Here is a 21677-nt window from a genome sequence, read left to right as displayed (position 1 = left end):
TGGTCAGCACTGCTTTTCAGGAAGCAGAGAAAACTACCCACAAACAACCCCTGATTTTAAGGGAACCTTTTCAAGTCATCAAGTCAGTTTTGGCAGGAATCCCACCCCCTGACGGGGTGGCCCAACGTGCCTCTGTTTGCAAACGGTATGCTCAAATGGAACATTATTGCACCATTTTTCAAGTAACAGAAGGAGCTCGCAAAAATCTTCCTCTACAAGATGAGGTAACCCTAAATAGCACCACTGACTTTTCACCTTCTATGATCCAAGTTGCTCCCCCGTACTCAGAACGATTGCAGAATGTGTGGTTTACGGATGCATCAGCAAAGCGAGAAGGTAAGGTTTGGAAATGTGGTGCTGTAGCCTTACAAATAAATACAGGCAAGCAAATTGTAACAGAAGGGGAAGGTAGTGCACAAGTGGGAGAACTGGCAGCAGTCTGGAGTGTATTTAACCATGCATCTGAAACCTCAGACTCTGTATATGTTTACACTGATTCTTTTGCTGTGTTCAAAGGGTGTACTGAATGGCTCCCCTTCTGGGACAAAAAGGACTGGGAAGTAAACAGGGTGCCTGCTTGGCAAAAGGAAAAATGGCAAGAAATTCTTGCTGTAGCAAAAAAGGGGAATTTCTTAGTTGGCTGGGTAGCCTCTCATCAAGAAAAGGAAACCCCAACTAGCCACTGGAATCACAAAGTAGATGAGAGGGCCAGATTAGCCCCACTAAGTAGAAAACCTCCAAGAGAAAACTGGGATCCATTATTAGAATGGTTGCACTTAAAGCAACAGCACACCGGGGCACAAGACCTATACAAGGAAGCAGCAAGCAGAGGATGGCCGGGGACTCGGGAAATGTGCCGTACCTGCAGATCTTCATGCGAGCAGTGCCGGACCCGATCAGAGCGTCACCCTTTAGAACAGCCCCCCTCACATATCAGAGACAGGAAAGGGACTGTGGGACACATGGCAAGTAGATGATATTGGACCTTTTGGAAAGTCTGAGGGCAAACAACACGTGGCGGTAGAAGCCAGGTCAGGACTAGTCCAAGCAGGAGCCTTCTCTCGGGCAACTAGTGCAAACACATTAGAAGCCCTTAAAATGTGGTTCAGTTTCTTTCCAAAACCTGTACCTATCCAATCCGACAACGGGGCACATTTCACAGCGACCATCGTCCAAAAATGGGCCAAAGAAGAAGGGATCCAGTGGATATTTCACACACCCCATTATCCACAAGCAAATGGCATCGTCGAGAGAACAAATGGCCTGCTTAAGCGATTTCTGAAACCTCAACATTCTAATTGGACTGAACGACTATGGGATGCTGTGAAAACAGTACATGAGCAATGGGGAGTAAATGGATGTCCCAGACTCACAGCTTTTTATCTGCAGCCTCCCTCCTTGATACCAGCAACATCTAAACCTACAGGTAATCAAAAACCCGCACGCTTCCCAGGACAGCCTGTATGGGTGGAACTGCCTACCGACAGAGCCCAGGGAGGACAAATCCCCGTGGCAGAACCTGGTGGAAGAGGCCGTTTTGAGCAGCTCCACGGCGCAGGAATCCAACGGGGAGGAAAAGCCCCGGAGATCCCACAGGAGGAGGGGCTGCAAACGCAGCCCAGGGTGCTCTGAGGAGGAAAGACCCACCCTGTGCCGGGAAGGCGGCCGGAGATGCAGCCAGAGGTCAGAGCTGGTGGTTCATGAGCAGCTTCACAATGGGGAGAAGCCCCACAAGTGTGGGGAATGTGGGAAGAGCTTCAGGTACAGCTCTCACCTGATCAACCACCAGAGGATCCACACTGGGGAGAGGCTCTATGAGTGTGGGGAATGTGGGAAGAGCTTCAGCTGGAGCTCCCATACGATCATCCACCAAAGGATCCACACTGGGGAGAGGCTCTATGAGTGTGGGGAATGTGGGAAGAGATTCAGAGACAGCTCCAGCCTGATCATCCACCAGCACATCCACACAGGGGAGAGGCCCTACGAGTGTCCCCAGTGTGGGAAGAGCTTCTCCAGGAGCTCTCACTTGACCCAACACCAACGGAGGCACCGCTAAGGGAAGCCCTGCGAGTGCCCCAACTGCGGGAAGAGCTTTGTCCTCTGCTCCAACTCCATCTCCCATCAGAGGACCCACGTTTGGCAGAGCCCTGGTGACCCACATTCCCTGTGATCCAGTTTGGGAAGAGCCCTGGCTGGTGCTCTCCATGTTCTCCTGGATCCCTGTAGGCCCCTGGGTGAACACAGGGGCAGGAACATCCATCGGGACTCTGATTGAAATCGGAAATTCATTAGGAAGAGCTGATTTATTGACTTTGGGATTCAGGAATGGGGCACTTGGGAATGCAGGAATTCCCATGGAATTTCCACTGGCCGGATCTCACTCTCATCCCAGTCAGGTGAGAATTCTGTGGATGGATCTCCCCCCAGCCCATTGCCATGGGAATTCCATGGGGAAATGACTGGAATTCATGGCCAATCAAATGACAGCAGTGAAATGAGAAGCAATCCCTGCTGCGACTCGCTGGGACATAAATCCCAATCCTTTCCCCAGGCCGGGTCTGTGGTGCCCGTGGCAGCACCCGGGGAGTGCCCTCTCCCTGTCCCGAGCCGAGCTCGGGCCTTTCCTTCGGTGTTCTCTGCCCTGCCCGGGGCAGGAGGGCACTGACGGAGCGGCTTTGCTGGCACCGGGCACCGCCCAGGCTCCGGCCACTGCAGGTGGCTCCGCGGGAATGTCCAACACCAAAGCTTCAAGCCAACAACAGCTCCTGGAGGGGATTCTGCCCCCTCTGCCTGTCCTGGGAGCCCAAGGGCAACGGCCCGGGCACAACAGCCCAGAGTGCTGGAGCACAGTGTCCCTGGGCCAGGCCGTGTTCCCTGGCTGTCCCCTGTCCCTCGGCTGTCCTGTGTCCCTCAGCTGTCCCCTGTCCTTCAGCTGTCCCGTGTCCCTCGGCTCCCTGGGGCCGGGGGTGGCAGCAGCCCTGGGGGAGAACAACCCTGAGCCCCTGCTGGGCCAGTTCCCCCAGTTCCACCCAGGGGGGCCCAGGGCAGTCCCAGCATGGGCCCTGGGGCTCCCAGTCACCCCCAGTATGATCCCAGTCACATTCAGTTACACTCAGTATGATCCCAGTCACTCCCAGTAGGATCCCAGTCACTCCCAGTAGGATCCCACTATGATCCCACCATGGTCCCAGGTGTTCCCATTCACCCGTCTGTGCCCCCCAGATTTCTTCTGCAGCCCCCCCGTGAGAGTGGGGGGTGGGGGCCGAGTGCTGGTGCCCCCCTGCCTGCAGCAGATCCAGCGGTGAGGGGAGTTCGGGGGGTCCCTCAGCATTTGGGGTCCCCCGGGATTTGGGGTGAACCCCGCGGGCCCCCAGGATCTCCCTGAACACGCTGACGCTGCCCGTGCGCAGCGAGAAGGTTCATACCCGGCACGGGGTCCCCAGCTCTGTCACCGGCATCGCCCAGGTACCCCAAAACCTCCCGGGAATCCCCAACACCCCCCCGGGGAACCCCAACCTCTCCTGGGACCCCAAAAATATCCCCGGCACCCTCCAAAAACTCCCCAGGACGCAAAGCCCCATACAGACCCTCCAAAACCCTCTCAGGACACCAAAATTCCCACGGGACCTCCCAACACCCCCCAGGCCCCCTTGAGAAGGTTTATACCTGGCATGGGGTCCCCATCTCCATCACCGGCAGCCTTGGGACCTTGGGACCTTGGGACCTCAAATTATTCCTCCCGGGATCGCCCAAACCCCTACTTTGTGACCCCTGAAAACCCCCCTTGGGAGCCCCCAAAAGCCACCGTGACCCAAAAAAAACCCGGGACCCATAAAACCCCCCCAGGAGCCCCTCGCGAATGTTCAGCCCCAGCACGGGGTCCCCATCGCCATCATCGGCACCACCCAGGTACCCCCAAACCCTGCCGGGACCCCCAAACCTTGCTGGGACCCCCAAACCCCCCCGGGGCTCCGCTGCCGGAATCAACGGGAGTGGTGTTGCCCTTTTAACGGGAGTTATAGTGGGCACCGACTTTCCCGGGGCATCTTAAAGCGCCGATGGCAGAGCGAACCCCAAAATTTCACCCGGGGGGCACTCTCCCGTTTGCTGCACTCGGGGGAGCCCCGAACGGCGACGGGTCCTGGGCTGAGCCCCCCACTCAGCCGGGGGTGGGGAGGGAACGGGGAGGGCTGGGACGGGGTTTGGGGGTGCTGGGGTTAACTGGGGGACCCCACTGGGACCCCTTTCCCGCTGTCCCACCTCCCCGGATCCCCCCTCTCCCACCCCTTTCCCGTTGTTGCCCCAAACCTCCGCTGCCCCAGCTCGCCCTGGGCTGACCCAGCCCTTTCCCATCGTGGCCCGGCCCGGCCCCGCTGCCCCGAGAGCTCCCGGGCCGCGGCCGCAGCGACGGAGGAAGGGCAGGAGGAGGAGGAGGCGGGACAGAGGAGGAGGAAGAGGAGGGCCGGGGGGAAGAAGGAGGAGGCGGAGCAGGCGGAGGAGGCTCCACGTGCGGGCAGCGCTCTCTGCATCCGCAGCCGCTCGGGCCGGGAGCATCGCCCGCCCCGCATCCCGCAGGTGCCCGGGGAGGGGGAGCTCGGCCCAAACATCCCGGGCGGTGCTTTTGGAGGGGGGAGGGATATTTGGAGCTCCCAGGAATCTATTTGGGGCTCGCAGTTTCATCCTCTCTGTCGGGGCGGGCGGCGCGATGTTTGGAGCTTGCGGCACTCCAAAGGCGAGCCGCAGATGCCCCTCGGGCGGATATCGGGGGGTCCCGGGAGGTGTTTTTGGGGGTCCCGGTGTCGGTGGCGGCAGAGCCCCGGCGGGGGCGGGGGGATGCGGGTCCCCCCGCGGTGGGGGTTGGGCTTCCCAGGCCGGGCCCTCCGAGCTCTGCCGGGGCCCCATGGGGACGGCGCGGGGCCGGCGGGGCCGGGGGACACCGGTTTTGGGGACCCCCGGGAGAGCCGCGGCTTCCCTAAGCGGGACCCCGGAGAGAGGAGAGCCCCAGAAGCCCAAAGCGGGGACCCCGAGAGGGGGGACCCCTGGGATTGGCGGGACCCCGGCGGGGGGGTCTGGGGGCTGCAGGGGCGGCACGGCCGGGAAAGGGGCTCGGGGGTCTCGGGGCTGGGAAAGGGGCTCGGGAGTCCCGGGGGTGGAAAGGGCTGCTCCCACTATGAGCCCAGTTCCCTCCCCGAGTGGTTCCAGTTTCCTCATCAGTCCCAGTATGAGCCCAGTATGATCCCAGTATGATCCTGGTCATTTCCCCTCACTCCCTGTTGCTCCCAGTATGAACCCAGTCACTCCCAGTCATTCCCCATTATGATGCAATTTGCCCCCAGCACAGTCTCAGTTGCTCCCAGTTCCTCCCACTTTTGTCCAGTGTGTTCCCAGTTCTCCCAGTTGCCCCAGCATAGTCCCAGTCACTCCCAGTATGATGCCAGACTCTCCCAGCAGGGCCCCAGTCACTCACAATTGCTCCCAGTTGCCCCCAGCACATTCCCAGTCACACACAGTGTGGTCCCAGTCAGCACCCACATGGTCTCAGGCACTCCCAGTATATCCCAGTTGCCCTGACCATTCTCGTGGTCATTCCCAGGCACTCCCAGTTACCTCAGCAGGGATCAGTTGCCCCCAGATTTATCCCAGCCACTGCCAGTACATCCCAGTTGTCACCAGCATGCATCCTATCATTCCCAGTTCCTCCCAGTGCATCCCCAGTAGGCTCTCAGCATGGGCCTGGTAGCTCCCTGTAACCCCCATTGACACCCGCTATAATCCCAGCAAGGCCCCCGTCACTCCCAGTATGATGCCAGTGGCCCCCAGGGTGTTCCCAGTTGCTCCCTGTCAATGCCAGCATGAGCCCAGTAGCCTCCAGTATGATCCCCGTGACTCCCTGTCTCTCCCAGTATATCCCAGTCACCCCCAGCATGCTCCCAGTCACTCCCATTTCTTCCCAGCTGCATTCAGCACAATTCCAGTTGCTCACAGCCACTCCCAGTCAATCCCAGTATGATCCAGTCACCCTCAGTATGATCCCCGTCTCCCCCAGCATGGACCCACTGTGATTCCAGTATGATCCCAGTTGCCCCCAGCATAGTTCCAGTTGTTCCCAGTTCCTCCCAGTATGATCCCAGTTGCCCCTAGAATAGTCCCAGTCATGCCCAGTTTCCCCCAGCATAGATCCAGTTGCTCCCAGGTGCCCCCAGCATGGTCTCATTTCCCCCCAGCATGATCCCAGCTGTTTCCAGTGTGATTCCAGTCACCCCCAGTATGGTTACAGACACTCCCAGTATATTCCAGTTGCCCTCAGCATGTTTGTAGTCATCCCCAGGCACTCCCAGTTGCCCCAGTAAGGTTCCAGTTACCGCAGAATGATCCCAGTCTTTCCCAGTTACTTCCAGGGTCCTCCAGCATGATCCCAGTTTCTGTCAGTTTCCCAAAGTATGGTCCCAGTTGCTCCCAGTATGATCCCAGTTGTGGCCCCAGTTGTGGCCTCAGTTGTGGTCTCAGTGTCCTCAGCATGGTTCCAGTACCTTCCAGTTGATCCCAGTTGCTCCCAATGTGTCCACATTTTCCTCCCAACATGGGCCCAGCAGCTCCCAGCAACCCCCAGCATGGTTCCATTCACACCTGCTGTAATTCCAGTGCCTCCCAGTATGGCCCCAGTAGGACCCGTAGTTACTTCCAGTATGGTCCAGTCACTTCCAGTATGGTCCCAGTGTCCCCAAATGTGATCCCAACTGCTCCCTCTCAATGCCAGTATGATCCCAGTCACCCCCAGCATGGTTACAGTCACTCCCAGTATGACCCCAGTCACTCCCAGATACTCCCAGTATTATTCCAGTCATGCCCAGAGTGACTCCCTGTCACTCCCAGTGTGGGCCCAGTTGCTCCCAGTATGAATCCAGTCACTCCCAGTTACTCCAAATACAATCCCATTTGCTCTCAGCACGGACTCTGTTGCTCCCAGTCACCTCCAGTATGGTTCCAGTCATGTCCAGCACCTTTCCAGTCCCTCCCAGTCTGATTCCAGTATGGTCGCAGTCATCCTCAGACACTCCCAGTATCATCCCAGTCAGTTCCATTAGGATCCCAGTATGACCCCAGCATGGGCACAGCTGCTCCCATTATCTCCCAGTGTGGTTCCAGTTGAACCCAGTTTCCCCCAGTTCAGACCCAGTCACTTCCCACATGAGGTTGAGCGCTCCCTGAATTCACAGCCCCCCACCCGTGGGATCATCGCCCCCCATCCCGCAGGTGCCCGGGGAGGGGGAGCTCTGCCCAGATATCCCGGGGGGGTTCCCTGGGTTGTGTTTTTTTGGGGGGGATGTTTGGAGAATAAAGAACTCCAAAGCTGAGCAGAAAATGCCCCTTGTGAGGACATTGGGGGTCCCCAGGAGGTGTTTCTGGGGGTCCTGGTGGCGGTGCCAGCAGAGCCCTGGCAGCGGGCAGGGGGATGTGGGGTACGCCCCGTGGTGGGAGCTGGGTCTACCCGAGTCAGTCACGGCCACCTCCAGCCCGGAGCCAGGGGGCTGCAGGACCCCTTGGGAGAGCCAGAGGGGGAACCTCGGGACCCCCAGAGTGGGACGAGCAGAGAGGGGCAGTACCGGGACCAGGGGAGCCCCGGCAGTCTGGAGGAGCGAACCCCTGTGAGCCCCAGGACCCCAAAGTGGGGAGCCCAGAGAGGGGGGAGCACCGCCATTCGCAGGACCCTCAACAGCCTGGAGAGGGGGAGGGGGGACTCCTTGGACCCCCTGCACCCCAAAGCAGAGAATAAGGGGAGAAGGGACCTGGGGACCCCATAACCCCCAGCATCCCTAAGTGGGGAGACCAAAGGGGGGAGCTTTTGGATTCCTGGACTCTCAGCAGCCTGGGGAGGGTGGAGACCAAGTAGAGAGGGGGACCCCAATAAAAGAGGGACCCCCAGCAGCTGGGACAGGGGGGAACCCCCAAACACCAAAGGGGAGAGACCAGAGACAGGGAACTCCTGAGAGGCTTTTTCAGAGCAGATTTTTATGGACACACAGTGCCCAGTGACTTCTAGAGATGGACTTGGGCAGAGGGATCTTACACTCAACATGTTCATCCCTTGTTTCTCCCCAAACCAGGATTTCCCATTCCCAACCCTTGGCCAGATGGAGGAGGAGGCTGTGAGGAAGACGAAGATGCCCCGGGAGCCCCAGGCAGGTGAGGAGGAAGTCAGTGCCCCTTTCCCCTCTCTCCTGCTCCATCTCCCAGCCCAGCATCGCCCCCGGCTGCAGGACAACCCCGCTGCCGACGCCGTCCTGCCGGGGACGGACTGGGGGGATCTCCTTCCCCTTCCCTGTGGCACGGAGGCAAATCCCATCCTCTCCTTGTCCTTCCTCCCCAGACAAGGAGCTGAGGACGGAGCCCAAGGAGGACAAATCCCCACGGCAGAACCTGGTGGAAGTGGCCGTTTTGAGCGGCTCCACAGCTCAGGAATCCAACGGGGAGGAAAAGCCCCGGAGATCCCGCAGGAGGAGGGGCTGCAAACGCAGCCCAGGGTGCTCTGAGGAGGAAAGACCCACCCTGTGCTGGGAAGGCGGCCGGAGATGCAGCCAGAGGTCAGAGCTGGTGGTTCATGAGCAGCTTCACAATGGGGAGAAGTCCCACATGTGTGAGGAATGTGGGAAGAGCTTCAGGTGGAGCTCCACCCTGATCAACCACCAGAGGATCCACACTGGGGAGAAGCCCTATGAGTGTGGGGAATGTGGGAAGAGCTTCAGGTACAGCTCTGACCTGATCCACCACCGGCGCATTCACACCGGGGAGAGGCCCTACGAGTGTCCTGAGTGTGGGAAGAGGTTTCAGAGCAGCTCCAATCTCCTCCTGCACGAGCGGATTCACACGGATGAGAGGCCCTTCCACTGCCCCGACTGCAGGAAGGGATTCAAGCAAAACTCCACCCTTGTCACCCACCGGCGCATCCACACCGGGGAGAGGCCCTACGAGTGTCTTGAGTGTGGGAAGAGCTTCTCCAGGAGCTCTCACTTGACCCAACACCAATGGAGGCACCACTAAGGGAAGCCCTGCGAGTGCCCCAACTGCGGGAAGAGCTTTTTCCTCTACTCCAGCTCCATCTCCCATCAGAGGAGCCACGTTTGGCAGAGCCCTGGTGACCCACATTCCCTGTGATCTGTGTTGGGAAGAGCCCTGGCTGGTGCTCTCCACGTTCTCCTGGATCCCTGTAGGCACCTGGATGAACGCAGGGGCAGGAACATCCATCGGGACTCAGATCAACATTGGAAATTCATTGGGAAGAGCTGATTTTTTACCTTTACACCCTAAAATTTTCATCTGCTCTGTCCAATTGTTTTTTCTGGTGGTATCAAGCAACCCTGGATGATCTTGGAGATCTTCTGCAGCCTAAGTAATTTCTGTGTTAATCCCACTGAAACAACCAAAATTGAGGTAGAAATAAAGAAATTAAACAAAGAGATCTAAAGCGGCACCATATTACCGGAATTTGGGGTTGAATTTGGTGTTCAGAGGAATATTTGGGAGGATCTGAGTGTTGTGGGGCTGTGAAGCCAGGCAGATTAGGGCCACAATCTTGTGTTGTCAGAACGTGTCCACCTGAGCCCACCTATTCTACAGGAATTCTGGTTGTCTGTCCCAGTCCCTGGCCTGGGTCTCCCCCTTTGGCGTGTGACCTCCAAAGTGCCCAAATCGCTGCTGAAGTGCCTGAGCTGCTCTGGGCTGTGGATGTTCCTGTCCCCCAGCCTGTCCTGGTCGATGCCATGTGGGGTGGGAGGGGGTCTGGGGGCTCCTTGGGGGACTGGGAGGGGCTTTTGTGGCTCTTGAGGGCATTTGTAGTGCTTGGAGGGGCCTTTTAGGGTGGTCTCAGAGAGTTTTGGTGATCTTGGCTGGGCTGTGTGGCTTGGAGAGAATTTTGTGGTTCTTGGGGTCATTTATGATGCAGGGAGTGGTTGGGGGAGTCCTGGCCAGGAGCTGTGGGGTGGTTTGAGGGGTCTGGGAGTGGCTGTGGGGCTGGGAGGGGGTTTTAGGGCGTCTCCCCCAGACCCCAAAGCTGCCACCAGACCCCACCCCCAAGATGGTGCTGGGGGTCGGGGGCTCCATGTTGGGGTTCACCCTCCTGGCACGGCAGGAGAAGGTGAGGGGGGGTCCCCAGGGGCCGTGTGTGTCCCCCCCAGAGCGTGTGTGACCCCCCCATCCCGGTGTCACCCCCTTTTCCCTGCCCACAGGGCTCCTGAGCCAGCCCCTGCTGCCCCGGGAGGGAATTTGGGGAGGGGGCAGAGGGGGTGCGCAGCCCCCGCCGGGGGATGACCCCGGCCCAGCGCCCTTCGTTCAGCACCGAGCTGGGCTTGGGGCCGCAGGAGGAAGAGGCCGATGGGAAGCAGATCCTGCAGGGGGGACAGGGCTTGGGCTCAGGGCAAGGTCCTGCCCTGCACACCTGGCTCAGGTGGGAGCCTGCCCCGGGAAGGGAGCGGGACATTCCCATCCCCACGGATCAGGGCTGGGAGCAGCGCTGGGAGCACGGACATGGAAATCCTGGGAGCCACTGGGACCGCACTGGGGGGTGAATGATCCCCCCCAGCACCTTTCCAGGCCGCCCTGCGACCTGAGAAATGCTCGCTGGGCCTCGGCCTTGGCCAAGAGCCCCCGGGCTCAGCTGCTCTGAGCTCAGCCGCTGCCGGCTCCCGCAGCCCGCCCAGGGCCGCCCTGCCCGTGCCGGGGCTGTGCTGGAATTCTCTGCTGCTGCTGGGCCACTCGGGGGGTCTGGCCCCGCAGGAAAGGTGACCCTGAGCCAGGAGCTTTCCTTGGCCACAGCAAAGCCTCGGCACGGAAAGACCTTCCCAGCGCTGTGCCCTGGGCCGGGAGGGATTGTGCCACCAGAGCTGTCCCTCCATTTCTTCTGCCAGGCAGCTTTAGCACATGAAAAGTGGAGAAGCCAGAGCTGCCTCTCAGCTTTCCGCAGTCCTGCAGAGGAATCCTGTGTGGGAAGCAGCCTGGGAACAGGGTTTCTGTGCCAGGGCAGGGGAATTCAGAGCCCTTTCCTCCCCCGTGGGCCCAGGCTCTGGCCCTTGCCCTTTGCAATGGCCCTGCAGCTGCCAGAGGGGCCTTTTTGGCTCAGCTGAGAGCAGTCCTGCTGCAAGGCTGTCCTCGAGCTGCTTGGGCTGCACATGTGCCCAGGGAATGCTCATTGCTTGCAGTCTCAGGCGCTGTGGGTGTGCAGGTGTAACTACTGCAGGAGGGAACAGCTCTGCTGGGGGCAGTTCTTGCAAGGTGCTGGCCCTGGCTCGGGGCTGGGCCGGGGCCAGCGGCAGAAAATCAACTTGCAGCTTGGGCCCCGCAGCAGGGAGGAGCAGCAATTGCTGGGGGACAGAGACTCTTGCCAAGGGCCTGCGGGGCCGGGCCCCAGGGAACGGCTTCCCGCTGCCCGAGGGCAGGCTGAGATGGGATGTGGGGCAGCAATGGTTCCCTGGCAGGGCGCTCAGGGCCTGGCACAGGCTGGCCCCAGAAGCTGCGGCTGCCCCCGCATCCCTGCAAGTGTCCCAGGCCGGCTCGGCCATTGGGGCTTCCTGCCCAGGAGGGCTGGGCTGGGCTGGGGCTGCTGAGGGCGGGATGGGCTCTGGCTGAGCCAGCTGAAGGCTGCGCATGATGAGGCCGGGGGGACCCCGTTGCTGAGTGGCTTCTGGGGTATCCCCCATTCCTGAAGGGATTTCAGGGTATGTCCCGTTCCTGAGGCAGTTTTGGGGTCCCCCCAATGCTTCGGGAGGGGTTCTGAGAGGGGGGCTCTGGTACTTGGAAGGGGGACCTATTGTCAGAGATGCAGGGAGCCCATTTTGGGAAGGATGCTGCTGTTTCTGGCAATGTTGAGAGGTTCTGAATGGGCTTTGGGGCCCTGGCTGTCATTTTGGGACTTGCGGTGAGCCCATGGGCACAGCAAGGGCTGAGGAGAGGTTCCAAGCTCCCATTTGGGATGGAGGGATTGAGCGGGGGCCTCCAATAAACTCAATGCCAGCCCCAATGTGTCGATGGCAGCCCCAAATGGCTCGATCCGTCAGCCCCAAGGCCCGGCTGTGGGGAGTCAGGAGCCACAGAAGGGAAATTGGTGTCCAGGAGGGGTGGGATGGGATGGGATGGGATGGGATGGGATGGGATGGGATGGGATGGGATGGGATGGGATGGGATGGGATGGGATGGGATGGGGTGGTTTGGGCACTTGGAGTGGGGCACTCCAGGGAAGAAAACCAGGATCTGCTTCTGGGGAGGATCCTTCTGTTTTTTGACATATTTGGGGCCTCTAAGTGGCTTCTGGGAGGTTGCAGTGAATTTGGGGAAGGTGCCGTAAACGCCCCGCAATTTGTGGGACTGAGGCGAAGTCCCCACATTTTGGGAGGGTGAGGGGACCCCAATTGGGAGGGGATCCTGCTGCTTTGCACCCCTTCCATGGGGTGAGAAGTGGCTTGTGAGGGAAGGAAGGAAGGAAGGAAGGAAGGAAGGAAGGAAGGAAGGAAGGAAGGAAGGAAGGAAGGAAGGAAGGAAGGAAGGAAGGAAGGAAGGAAGGAAGGAAGGAAGGAAGGAAGGAAAACAGTGTAAGTTCTGAATGAAAAAAAAAAAGGTAAATAACTGAGTTCTCTTTTCAAAAATATCAATTCCCTCTGAATCCAAAGTTGCAGAAGACTTTTCACTCCACATTTGGGTTTTGTTTTTATTTCTCATACTTATTCTGGTTCTTTTCTTTCTTCTCTTGTTTTTAATAGAAAACACCTGCTAGGAAAGGAATGCAGAGCCAAATGAGACCCATTTCTGGCAGGTACTGAAAGTGTGGGCTCCTGGTCTGGTTCCTTTTGTGTGGATCCCTCATCTCTGTGGCACGGGGGGAATAGCAGTGCTGGGAGCCAGCAGCGGGCTCAGGAGCATCCCGCTCTGGCAGCTCTGAGCAGGTGGCACATGTCCTGCTCTCCTGCTGCCCTCCAAAGCACAGAATCCATGGGCAAGTTTAGGCCCAGCTCTGGGCACAGCCAGCATGGCCTGGGCACGGGAACGGGGGGCAAAGCGGGCGGGATCCTTCTACAGCTGCCTGGTGGTTTCTGGTTTCTGTGCCCAGAGTGCCAGGATATTCTTAAGAGGTGCTTGTCCATGCAGCCCTTGGACAGGCCGTCCTTGGAAGAGCTCTTCAGTGCCCCTTGGCTGCAGGGTGTTCATGTGCCCTAGAGGATGGCAGAGAGCCACGGGCACAGTGTGATCCAGGGGCCTGGCAGGTAACAGCCCCACACATCTCTTGGCAATCAGTGGCAAAGCAAAGCAGACGATTTTGTCTTGCCTGTAGCCCTGGGCAGGGAGCATCAGAAGGGAACACGCAGCTCTTGGGCTGCAGCTGAGCTGGAGGCCTGCTCTGGCAAGCACTGGTGGCCACCATCCCCCCTGGTTTTGCTGGTCTGGTTCACTGATGGCTGGGCCCTGGGCAGAACCCTGAGAGCCTGGTGTGGCCCCAGGGAAAGAGAAGGAGCCCCTGGAGAAGCTGTAGCAGGTGGGGCTGCTGCTGCTGGAGACACCAAGGACGAGCTCAAGGCCGACAACCTCTTCCTGGAGCTGGCCAGCGGCAGCTGAAGATGATGGCCTTTGATTCTGGCACCTTCTCCAAAGACACGCTCCACGGCCAGTGTGCAGGTGAGTCCAGAGCCAGGGGGATGCTGCCAGAGCTGGGCATGGCACGGCCTGGCCAGGCACCAAAGGTTCCCCCTTTGCTGGGGCGGCTGCAGCCAATTCTTCAGCGGCTGCCAAGCTGCTTTTGGGCTCTGGGCAGCTGCTGAGGAGGTGGCTGTGCCATGGCTGGCTGCAGGCTGGGCACATGTCCTGCCCTCCTGCTCTGCTCCCAAAGGCAGCAATGCTGGGCAGCTTTGGGCCCAGCTCTGAGCACGGCCAGCACGGCCTGGGCACTGCGGGCGGCTGGGACAAGGCCATGAAATCCGACATCTGGCCTTGTTTGGGGCTGTATGGTCAAAGTCAGCTCCCTTGGCTCCTCCTTGAGCCCTGGCCAGGCTTAGGAGGAAGCCAAGAGGAGGATGAAAGCAGATGTTCCCGCACTAGAAGTGCTGTCAGTTTGTTTCTCCAGCACTGTCAAAGCTGGGCCCTCTCGCAGCGGGGTTGGAGCCTCAGCTGTGGCTGGAGGCAGCTGCAGGAATTCCCAGTGTCCGGGAGTGGCTCTGCAGTCCTTGGCTGGGACAGCTTCCCCCAGCTGATGGGTGGCTCTGTGCAAGCTCAGCAAGAACAAAACCATCTCTGTGTGAGCAACGCTGTGCTCAGCACAGAGCCAAACACAGCCCCAGAGAAAGGCCTGGCAAGGAAATTCCCTCTGCCCCAGCCCACAGCAGCACCCCGTGGCCACCCACCATCACCACGGCTCCACGGGTTCCTTTCCATGGCCCCGGCCCTGGCCACGGGACCTTGGGCTGGTGGCCATGGCAGCCGACTGTGGCCCAGGGCTCCGTGCCCGTGTCCATGGCAGCAGTGGCCGGCCACGGGCCCTGAGTGCAGGTGAGCGTGCCAGTCCCCATGGCAGCGGGGCCGAGCGTTGGTGTCCGTGGCACCAAAGTGAGGAACGGGTCCCTGTGGCCGCTGCCGTGGCACCTGAGGGCATCAGCGAGTGTCAGTGCAATTGTAGCTGGCACCAGCCCCGGCACCGCTCTGTCCTGAGGGCTGCCATGGCAGCCGAGGGCAGCCACAGGTCTGCGGGCAAGTGGCCACGGACCCTGAGTGCAGCAATGGCTCCTGGGGGGGTTTCCAAGGGAACTGGAACTGATGAGGGTTGCCATGGCATCCAACCCCTGGGATGTCACACAGCCACCCTGGGATGTCACACAGCCACCCTGGGATGTCACAACCACTCAGTGATGTCATAGTCTGCTATAGGATGTCAGACCTCTGCCCAGTGATATCACAGCCATATCTGTGATGTCACAGCTCACTCTGAGATGTCACATAGCAACCCTGTGATGTCATAGCCACTCTGTGATGTCACACCACCTGTGATGTCACAGTCATCTCTGTGATATCACACAGCTGCTCTGTGATGTCACAGCTGACTCTATGATGTCACACAGCCACCCTGTGGTGTCACAACCCACTCTGTGATGTCACAGCCTGTTCTGGGATATCACTCGACCACTCTGTGATGTCACACAAGTGCCCTGTGATTTCACAGCTCTGTCTGTGATGTTCCAACTCTGCACTGTGATGTCACACCAGCACCCTGTGATGTCACAGCCTGCTCTGTGATGTCACCATTGCTCTGTGATGTCATAGTCTGCTGGATAATGTCTGACCTCTGCCCTGTAAGGTCAGAGCCAAAGCTGTGATGTCACAGCACCACTCTCTGATGTCACAGAACTGCTCCATAATGTCACAGCTGACTCTATGATGTCATACAGCCACCCTGTGATGTCACAGCCCACTCTGTGATGTCACAGCCTGTTCTGGGATGTCACAGCCCTCTCTGTGATGTCACACCAATACTCTGTGATGTCACAACCCACTCTGTGATGTCACACAGCCCCTTTCTGACATCACAGCTGCTCTGTGGGTCTGTGACACAGGCACAGAGCTGTTACCAAAACTTCAGTGAAACAAAACCTCCTCAGCACCAGCGCAGCACGAAGCAGCAGCATTCTTTATTGGGCCGGATGCACGAGGGGAGAGCCCCTCCCAAAGTCGTGTGTGCCGAGTTCAGGAATGTTCCTGTTTGCAGACTGGGTTTCACAGACACATTCCCAGATTGTCCCACAAGAAACACACACACGAGAATCATTGCCCCAAAATCATTGCATATTTCCCCCACCCCTTTACACATCCTTTCTTCTGCCCTGGGGTCTCTTTGGGGGTCCCTGGTGGTCAGTGACCCCAAAGCCAGCCCTGACTGCCCGGTGAACTGGTGAAAGTTGGCACACCTGGGCTGGTTGCTGCCCACAGAATCAGCCTTGTGCGGTTCCATGGCCAGTGGCTTTTGGAGAAGAAGCATTGTATGAACCCACCAGGTGCAAACGGTTTTTCATCTGGCAAATTTCCCCCCCTTGGAGGGTTGGGAAGCTTCTCTTCCCTTCAAGCCTTCATAAGCCTCACTCTGCTCCTTTACTCACATCCCACGAGTTCCTCAGCTGCTTTCACAACCATGTTCTTTACACAGCTCAAAGCAAGTGTCAGAAGCACAAGTATTGCTGGGATCCCAGTTAGACTTTGCAAAAGTCAGGCCAACCATCAGTCAGGGAAAATCCAAATCCTTTAATTTTATCCAACCAGTTACTGTCTAACCCTCTCTGAACTGGCTCGAAACATTCCCATTGTCCTGTCTGAGGGTGATTCCATACTTCTGGAATTTGACAGCTCCAGGGGGTATCAGTGCAATCTGTCAGCTGATCAATATTTCCTGAGGTAATTTCCAGATCTGCTTTGGAAATGTTACAATTCTCAGCAGGATTGTTCTGATGTGCCCATGGTAAGGAATATTCTCCTTCCATCCCTGTCCAGGTGCCCTGGGTGCTATTTCCTTCCCACACGTGTTCCCAGATTTTTGGCAAATTGCTGACTGAAGCTCCCCACAGAACTGGATTTTCTGCAGAGGTTGGTGTTGGCAAACAAGCTGTTACAGGGGTTACATTCTGTCATCTGCCAACACCTTGCACTGACTTTGAAAACCACATTTCCCTTCCCAGAAGTCAGGAACATTGTTTCTATTATTATTATAAATACACAATTATTGATCATCTTCATCCAGATCCAATAAATAGTATCCCCTTAGAAAATCCTATTCAATACCTAAAACAATAGGATTGATGTAAAAACCCCAAACCCCACGGTGTCAGTCTTGTTTCTGCTGTGTTTAATGTGTGCTCGCTGGTTTTACCCACATGTCATGAACCCCGAGTTTGATTCCTTCTACCTTGAGTGCAGGGTAGGTTACCAGGAGGACTTGAGATGGTCCCTTCCACTGCGGCTGGATTGTTCCAAAATTCCAGGTTCTCGTGCACACCGGATCTCCTGGTTGGAAAGGATGTACAGGCGAGTCCAGCCCCAATGATCTGTTGAGAACCATGCACCTTTTAAGGCTTACAAGAGTTAGTCCCAGTGCTATTAAATATTCATTTCAGCAAAACTTCTGAGCCTTCCCTTGTCTTGTTGGTGCCACATGGGAAAGCTTCTGGCCATCCAGAAAAAGGATCCACCAATGCCAAAATGTGCCAGTCCCCCTTCTGCCAGGGCAGTTCTGCAAAATCAGTTGGCCAAAATCACCTGGTGATTCCCATTTAACCAGCCCTGGAGGCAGCCTTCTTCCTTCAACACCAATCCCATCTTTCTCAACAACTGATCTATTGTTTTTTGCCATTTTTGTGCTTACTAGATGCCTTTGTAAACTGGCCATCATATTCTCCATTTCCTCATGTGTTTCCTGATGTTTCAGTTCCATTATACATTAATTGTGGAGCTACAATTACCTGCCCACACGGGGTTACCAATCACCTGCTGGGATTTTCCGTAGCTGCTGCTGCTGGGGCTGACTGCCTGTCCTGATCACTGGAATCTGGTTTTTGTTGCAGAAGATTCCAGTTTTTGCCAGGTATTAGTGCAAGGAGAGCTTTTTCAGCACCCTCTTGAGCTGTTTGGTCAGCCAATGGATTCCCTGGATTAACTGGGGAGTCTCCAAACCCATGGGCTTTACAAGGGCATCAGGGCCACTTCTTTTGGCTTTGGCACACTCTGCAGTAGGTGACTGATTTCTTTTTGTACTCACTGGAGACCTCTGTGCCCTTTCCTTCCATGTGGCTCCCTGGGCGTGCATTATTCCAAACCCATAGTTCAAATCAGTCCATATGTTCACCCTTTGTCCTTCAGTGATTTCTAGGAAAGGTCATTCATTCTGCTTTTTGTGCTGCTGTGTTCAAAGCTAAAGCCTGGGCTTCTATGACCTGGGTCGAGGTTGCCACTGCACACCCAGCTGCCCGTTTCCCATCCGTACCACGCTGCTCCCACCAGGGTGCAGGTCCAGTGCTGGCTCCTGCATGGGATTGCTGTGGAGGTCCCAGAGTCTGCCAGAACACACTTGTTCCATGGATCCCAGGCAGTCACGGCACAAAGACTCCAACCCTCCTCTTAGAAGGGACTCAAACACTTCCCTGTTCCAACCTTGGGTACCTTGAACCAAACCCTGCAAAGCTTTTGCTGCACCTTACAGGCAGGTCAACAGTTTACACCAGGAAAGGAAAAGGGAAAGGGGAAGGGGAAAGGGGAAGGAGAAGGAGAAGGAGAAGGAGAAGGAGAAGGAGAAGGAGAAGGAGAAGGAGAAGGAGAAGGAGAAGGAGAAGGAGAAGGAGAAGGAGAAGGAGAAGGTGCCTTTATCTGACCAGGGGTCTTTCTCTGATTTCCTTTGGAGCAGGGATCAAAGGCTCTCCCCAGAACCCTTCAGTGCTGCCTGCAGGTGCTGCCATCCCTCAGATCTATTGAAATTCAAGAGGATGAGGCCACGGGGTGTCCCAATGGTGCCTTGGTTCCATGGGCCCCGCAGTGTAACCATGGTGTCCTTGGTTCTGCAGTGTCACAATGGACCCTTCATTCCATGAGGCCCCACAGTGTGGCAATGGTCCCTTGAGTCCATGAGGCCCCACAAGGTCACAATGGTCCCTTGGTTCCATGGCCCCGCACTCTCACAATGCTCTCCTTGGCTGCACAAGGTCCCGGAGTGGCACAAGGGTCTCCTTGGTGCAGAGACCAGGGCAGAAGGGTTCCACAAGGCCCCAGAGTGTCACAAGGATCTCTTTGGATCTGTAGTGGCAGAACTGACCCTGGGTTACACGAGATCCTCCTGTGTCCCAAGGGCTCCTTGGTTCCACAGGGCCTGATTCTCTGACACTTCAGAGATGGTGTTGGACAGTTTCTATTTTCCTGCAGTTTGGTGATGAAAGGAGCATGCTGGGCAGAGCACGGAGATGCTGCTGCTGTCTGCTCAGGGGAAAGGGCCCAACAAGGCTGAGGGGCTGGGAGGCTGCTGGAAGGGCTGTGCCCCACATGGTGCAGCTTTCCTGGGAGGGAGGGAGGGAACAGCAGGAGAGACACGCACTGCCCCACAGAGCAGCTGGGCAGGGGGACACTGGGCATGAGGAGGAGGAAATGTCCCTCCCAGGGCAGCGCTGGGGCAGGAGAAGCACCCAGAGGGAGGAGGAGCTCAGGGCATGTGTGTGTGCCCAAGGCACAGAGGGTGAGGCTGGGCACAGCTCAGGCCAGGGCTGGAGGTGGCAGGGCAGAGCTGGCGGGGCAGCGAGATGGGAGTGTGCAGCCTGCAGGGACACAGCAGCAGCGGTGGGACAGCGCAGGACAAGCTGTGCTGGACATGGCCAAGGGCCCTGGCAGGGCTGGCAGTGCCCAGGAGAAGCCAAGTCTTAGTGCCCTGGGGCACAGCAGCGTCTGTGCCACCAAGGGCTGGGAGGAGACACCTTGTCCTGAGGCCCTGGGGCCTCCTGGCACAGCCCCAGCAAGGCTGGCCACTGTCAGCCCCTTGTCCTGCCTTCAGCATCCCCCCACATCCCAGTGGCCTCAGGGATCTGCTGCAAGGAGTCCCTGGGGAGCCTTGGTCAGGAATGGCCCTGGGGGCTCCTGAATGCTCCCAGGGACTGCAGGGTTTTCAAAAGACTTTGGCTTTGGCTTTTACCTGGGAGTCTCCGAGAGCTTTGTGCAATCCTGGCCCCCAATTCTCTGCTCTAATGAGTCCCTGGAGATTCTTTGTCAGTAAGAACACTCAGTGGGGCTCATTAATGCTTTGAGATACTCAAGGGTAATTAAAGTACCTCTTTTTCACACTGACTCTCTGAGAGGTTTGTGCAGTCATGGTCCCCAATTATCTGCTTTAATCAGTCCCTTGAGAGCCTTGGTCATTAACAACAGTTCATTAATGCTTCAAGGTACTTCTGGTTTTTCTAAGGTACTTTCCTTTTTCCACACTTGAGTCTCTGAGAGCTTTGTGCAGCCATGGTCTCCAATCCTCTGCTTTAATCAGTCCCTTGAGAGCTTTGCACTGACACACATGTATTGGCAGCCACTGAAGAATTGGCTGCAGCCGCCCCAGCAAAGGGGGAACCTTTGGTGCCCGGCCAGGCCGTGCCATGCCCAGCTCTGGCAGCATCCCCCTGGCTCTGGACTCACCTGCACACTGGCCGTGGAGCGTGTCTTTGGAGAAGGTGCCAGAATCAAAGGCCATCATCTTCAGCTGCCGCTGGCCAGCTCCAGGAAGAGGTTGTCGGCCTTGAGCTCGTCCTTGGTGTCTCCAGCAGCAGCAGCAGCCCCACCTGCTACAGCTTCTCCAGGGGCTCCTTCTCCTTCCCTGGGGCCACACCAGGCTCTCAGGGTTCTGCCCAGGGCCCCAGCCATCAGTGAACCAGACCAGCAAAACCAGGGTGGATGGTGGCCACCAGTGCTTGCCAGAGCAGGCCTCCAGCTCAGCTGCAGCCCAAGAGCTGCGTGTTCCCTTCTGATGCTCCCTGCCCAGGGCTACAGGCAGGACAAAATCGTCTGCTTTGCTTTGCCACTGATTGCCAAGAGATGTGTGGGGCTGTTACCTGCCAGGCCCCTGGATCACACTGTGCCCGTGGGTCCCTGCCATCCTCTAGGGCACATGAACACCCTGCAGCCAAGGGGCACTGAAGAGCTCTTCCAAGGACGGCCTGTCCAAGGGCTGCATGGACAAGCACCTCTTAAGAACATCCTGGCACTCTGGGCACAGAAACCAGAAACCACCAGTCAGCTGCAGAAGGATCCCGCCCGCTTTGCCCCCCGTTCCCGTGCCCAGGCCATGCTGGCTGTGCCCAGAGCTGGGCCTAAACTTGCCCATGCATTCTGTGCTTTGGAGGGCAGCAGGAGAGCAGGACATGTGCCACCTGCTCAGAGCTGCCAGAGCGGGATGCTCCTGAGCCCGCTGCTGGCTCCCAGCACTGCTATTCCCCCCGTGCCACAGAGATGAGGGATCCACACAAAAGCAACCAGACCAGGAGCCCACACTTTCATTGCCTGCCAGAAATGGGTCTCATTTTGCTCTGCATTCCTTTCCTAGAAGGGATTATCTATTAAAACAAGAGAAAAAAGAAAAGAACCAGAAAAAGTATGAGAGATGAAAACAAAACCCAAATGTGGAGTGAAAAGTCTTCTGCAACTTTGGATTCAGAGGGAATTGATATTTTTTAAAAGAGAACTCAGTTATTTACCTTTTATTTTTTTGTTTCATTCAGAACTTACATTGTTTTTCTTCCTTCCTTCCGTTCTTCCTTCCTTCCTTCCTTCCTTCCTTCCTTCCTTCCTTCCTTCCTTCCTTCCTTCCTTCCTTCCTTCCAAATTCCTTCCTTCCGAATTCCTTCCTTCCTTCCGAATTCCTTCCGAATTCCTTCCTTCCGAATTCCTTCCGAATTCCTTCCGAATTCCTTCCGAATTCCTTCCGAATTCCGAATTCCTTCCTTCCTTCCGAATTCCTTTCTTCCTTCCTTCCGAATTCCTTCCTTCCTTCCGAATTCCTTCCTCCCTCCCTTCCTCCCTCCCTTCCTCCCTCCTTTCCTCCCTCCCTTCTTCCCTTCCTCCCTTCCTCCCTTCTCTGCTTTCCCTTTTTATATCTTTTTGCTTTCTTTTCCATTTCTGGCACCTCAAGCCTGTTCCCAGGCTGC

General features: G+C 57.2%; 1 protein-coding gene across 1 annotated transcript; it reads left to right on the top strand.

Moving 5' to 3' along the window:
- Positions 1-1690: 1690 nt before the first annotated feature.
- LOC138102348 (zinc finger protein 3 homolog) lies at positions 1691-9039 on the top strand (the record flags this gene model as incomplete). Its single annotated transcript, XM_069000036.1, is given in 2 exon segments — positions 1691-2134; positions 8608-9039. Coding segments are annotated over 2 exon segments (876 nt in total), but the record flags the coding sequence as incomplete, so codon positions are not given.
- Positions 9040-21677: the final 12638 nt, after the last annotated feature.

This window comes from Aphelocoma coerulescens, unplaced genomic scaffold (genome assembly GCF_041296385.1).
Source record: "Aphelocoma coerulescens isolate FSJ_1873_10779 unplaced genomic scaffold, UR_Acoe_1.0 HiC_scaffold_70, whole genome shotgun sequence".
Taxonomy (NCBI): Eukaryota; Metazoa; Chordata; class Aves; order Passeriformes; family Corvidae; genus Aphelocoma; species Aphelocoma coerulescens.
This window is presented reverse-complemented; position numbering and strand designations above follow the sequence as displayed.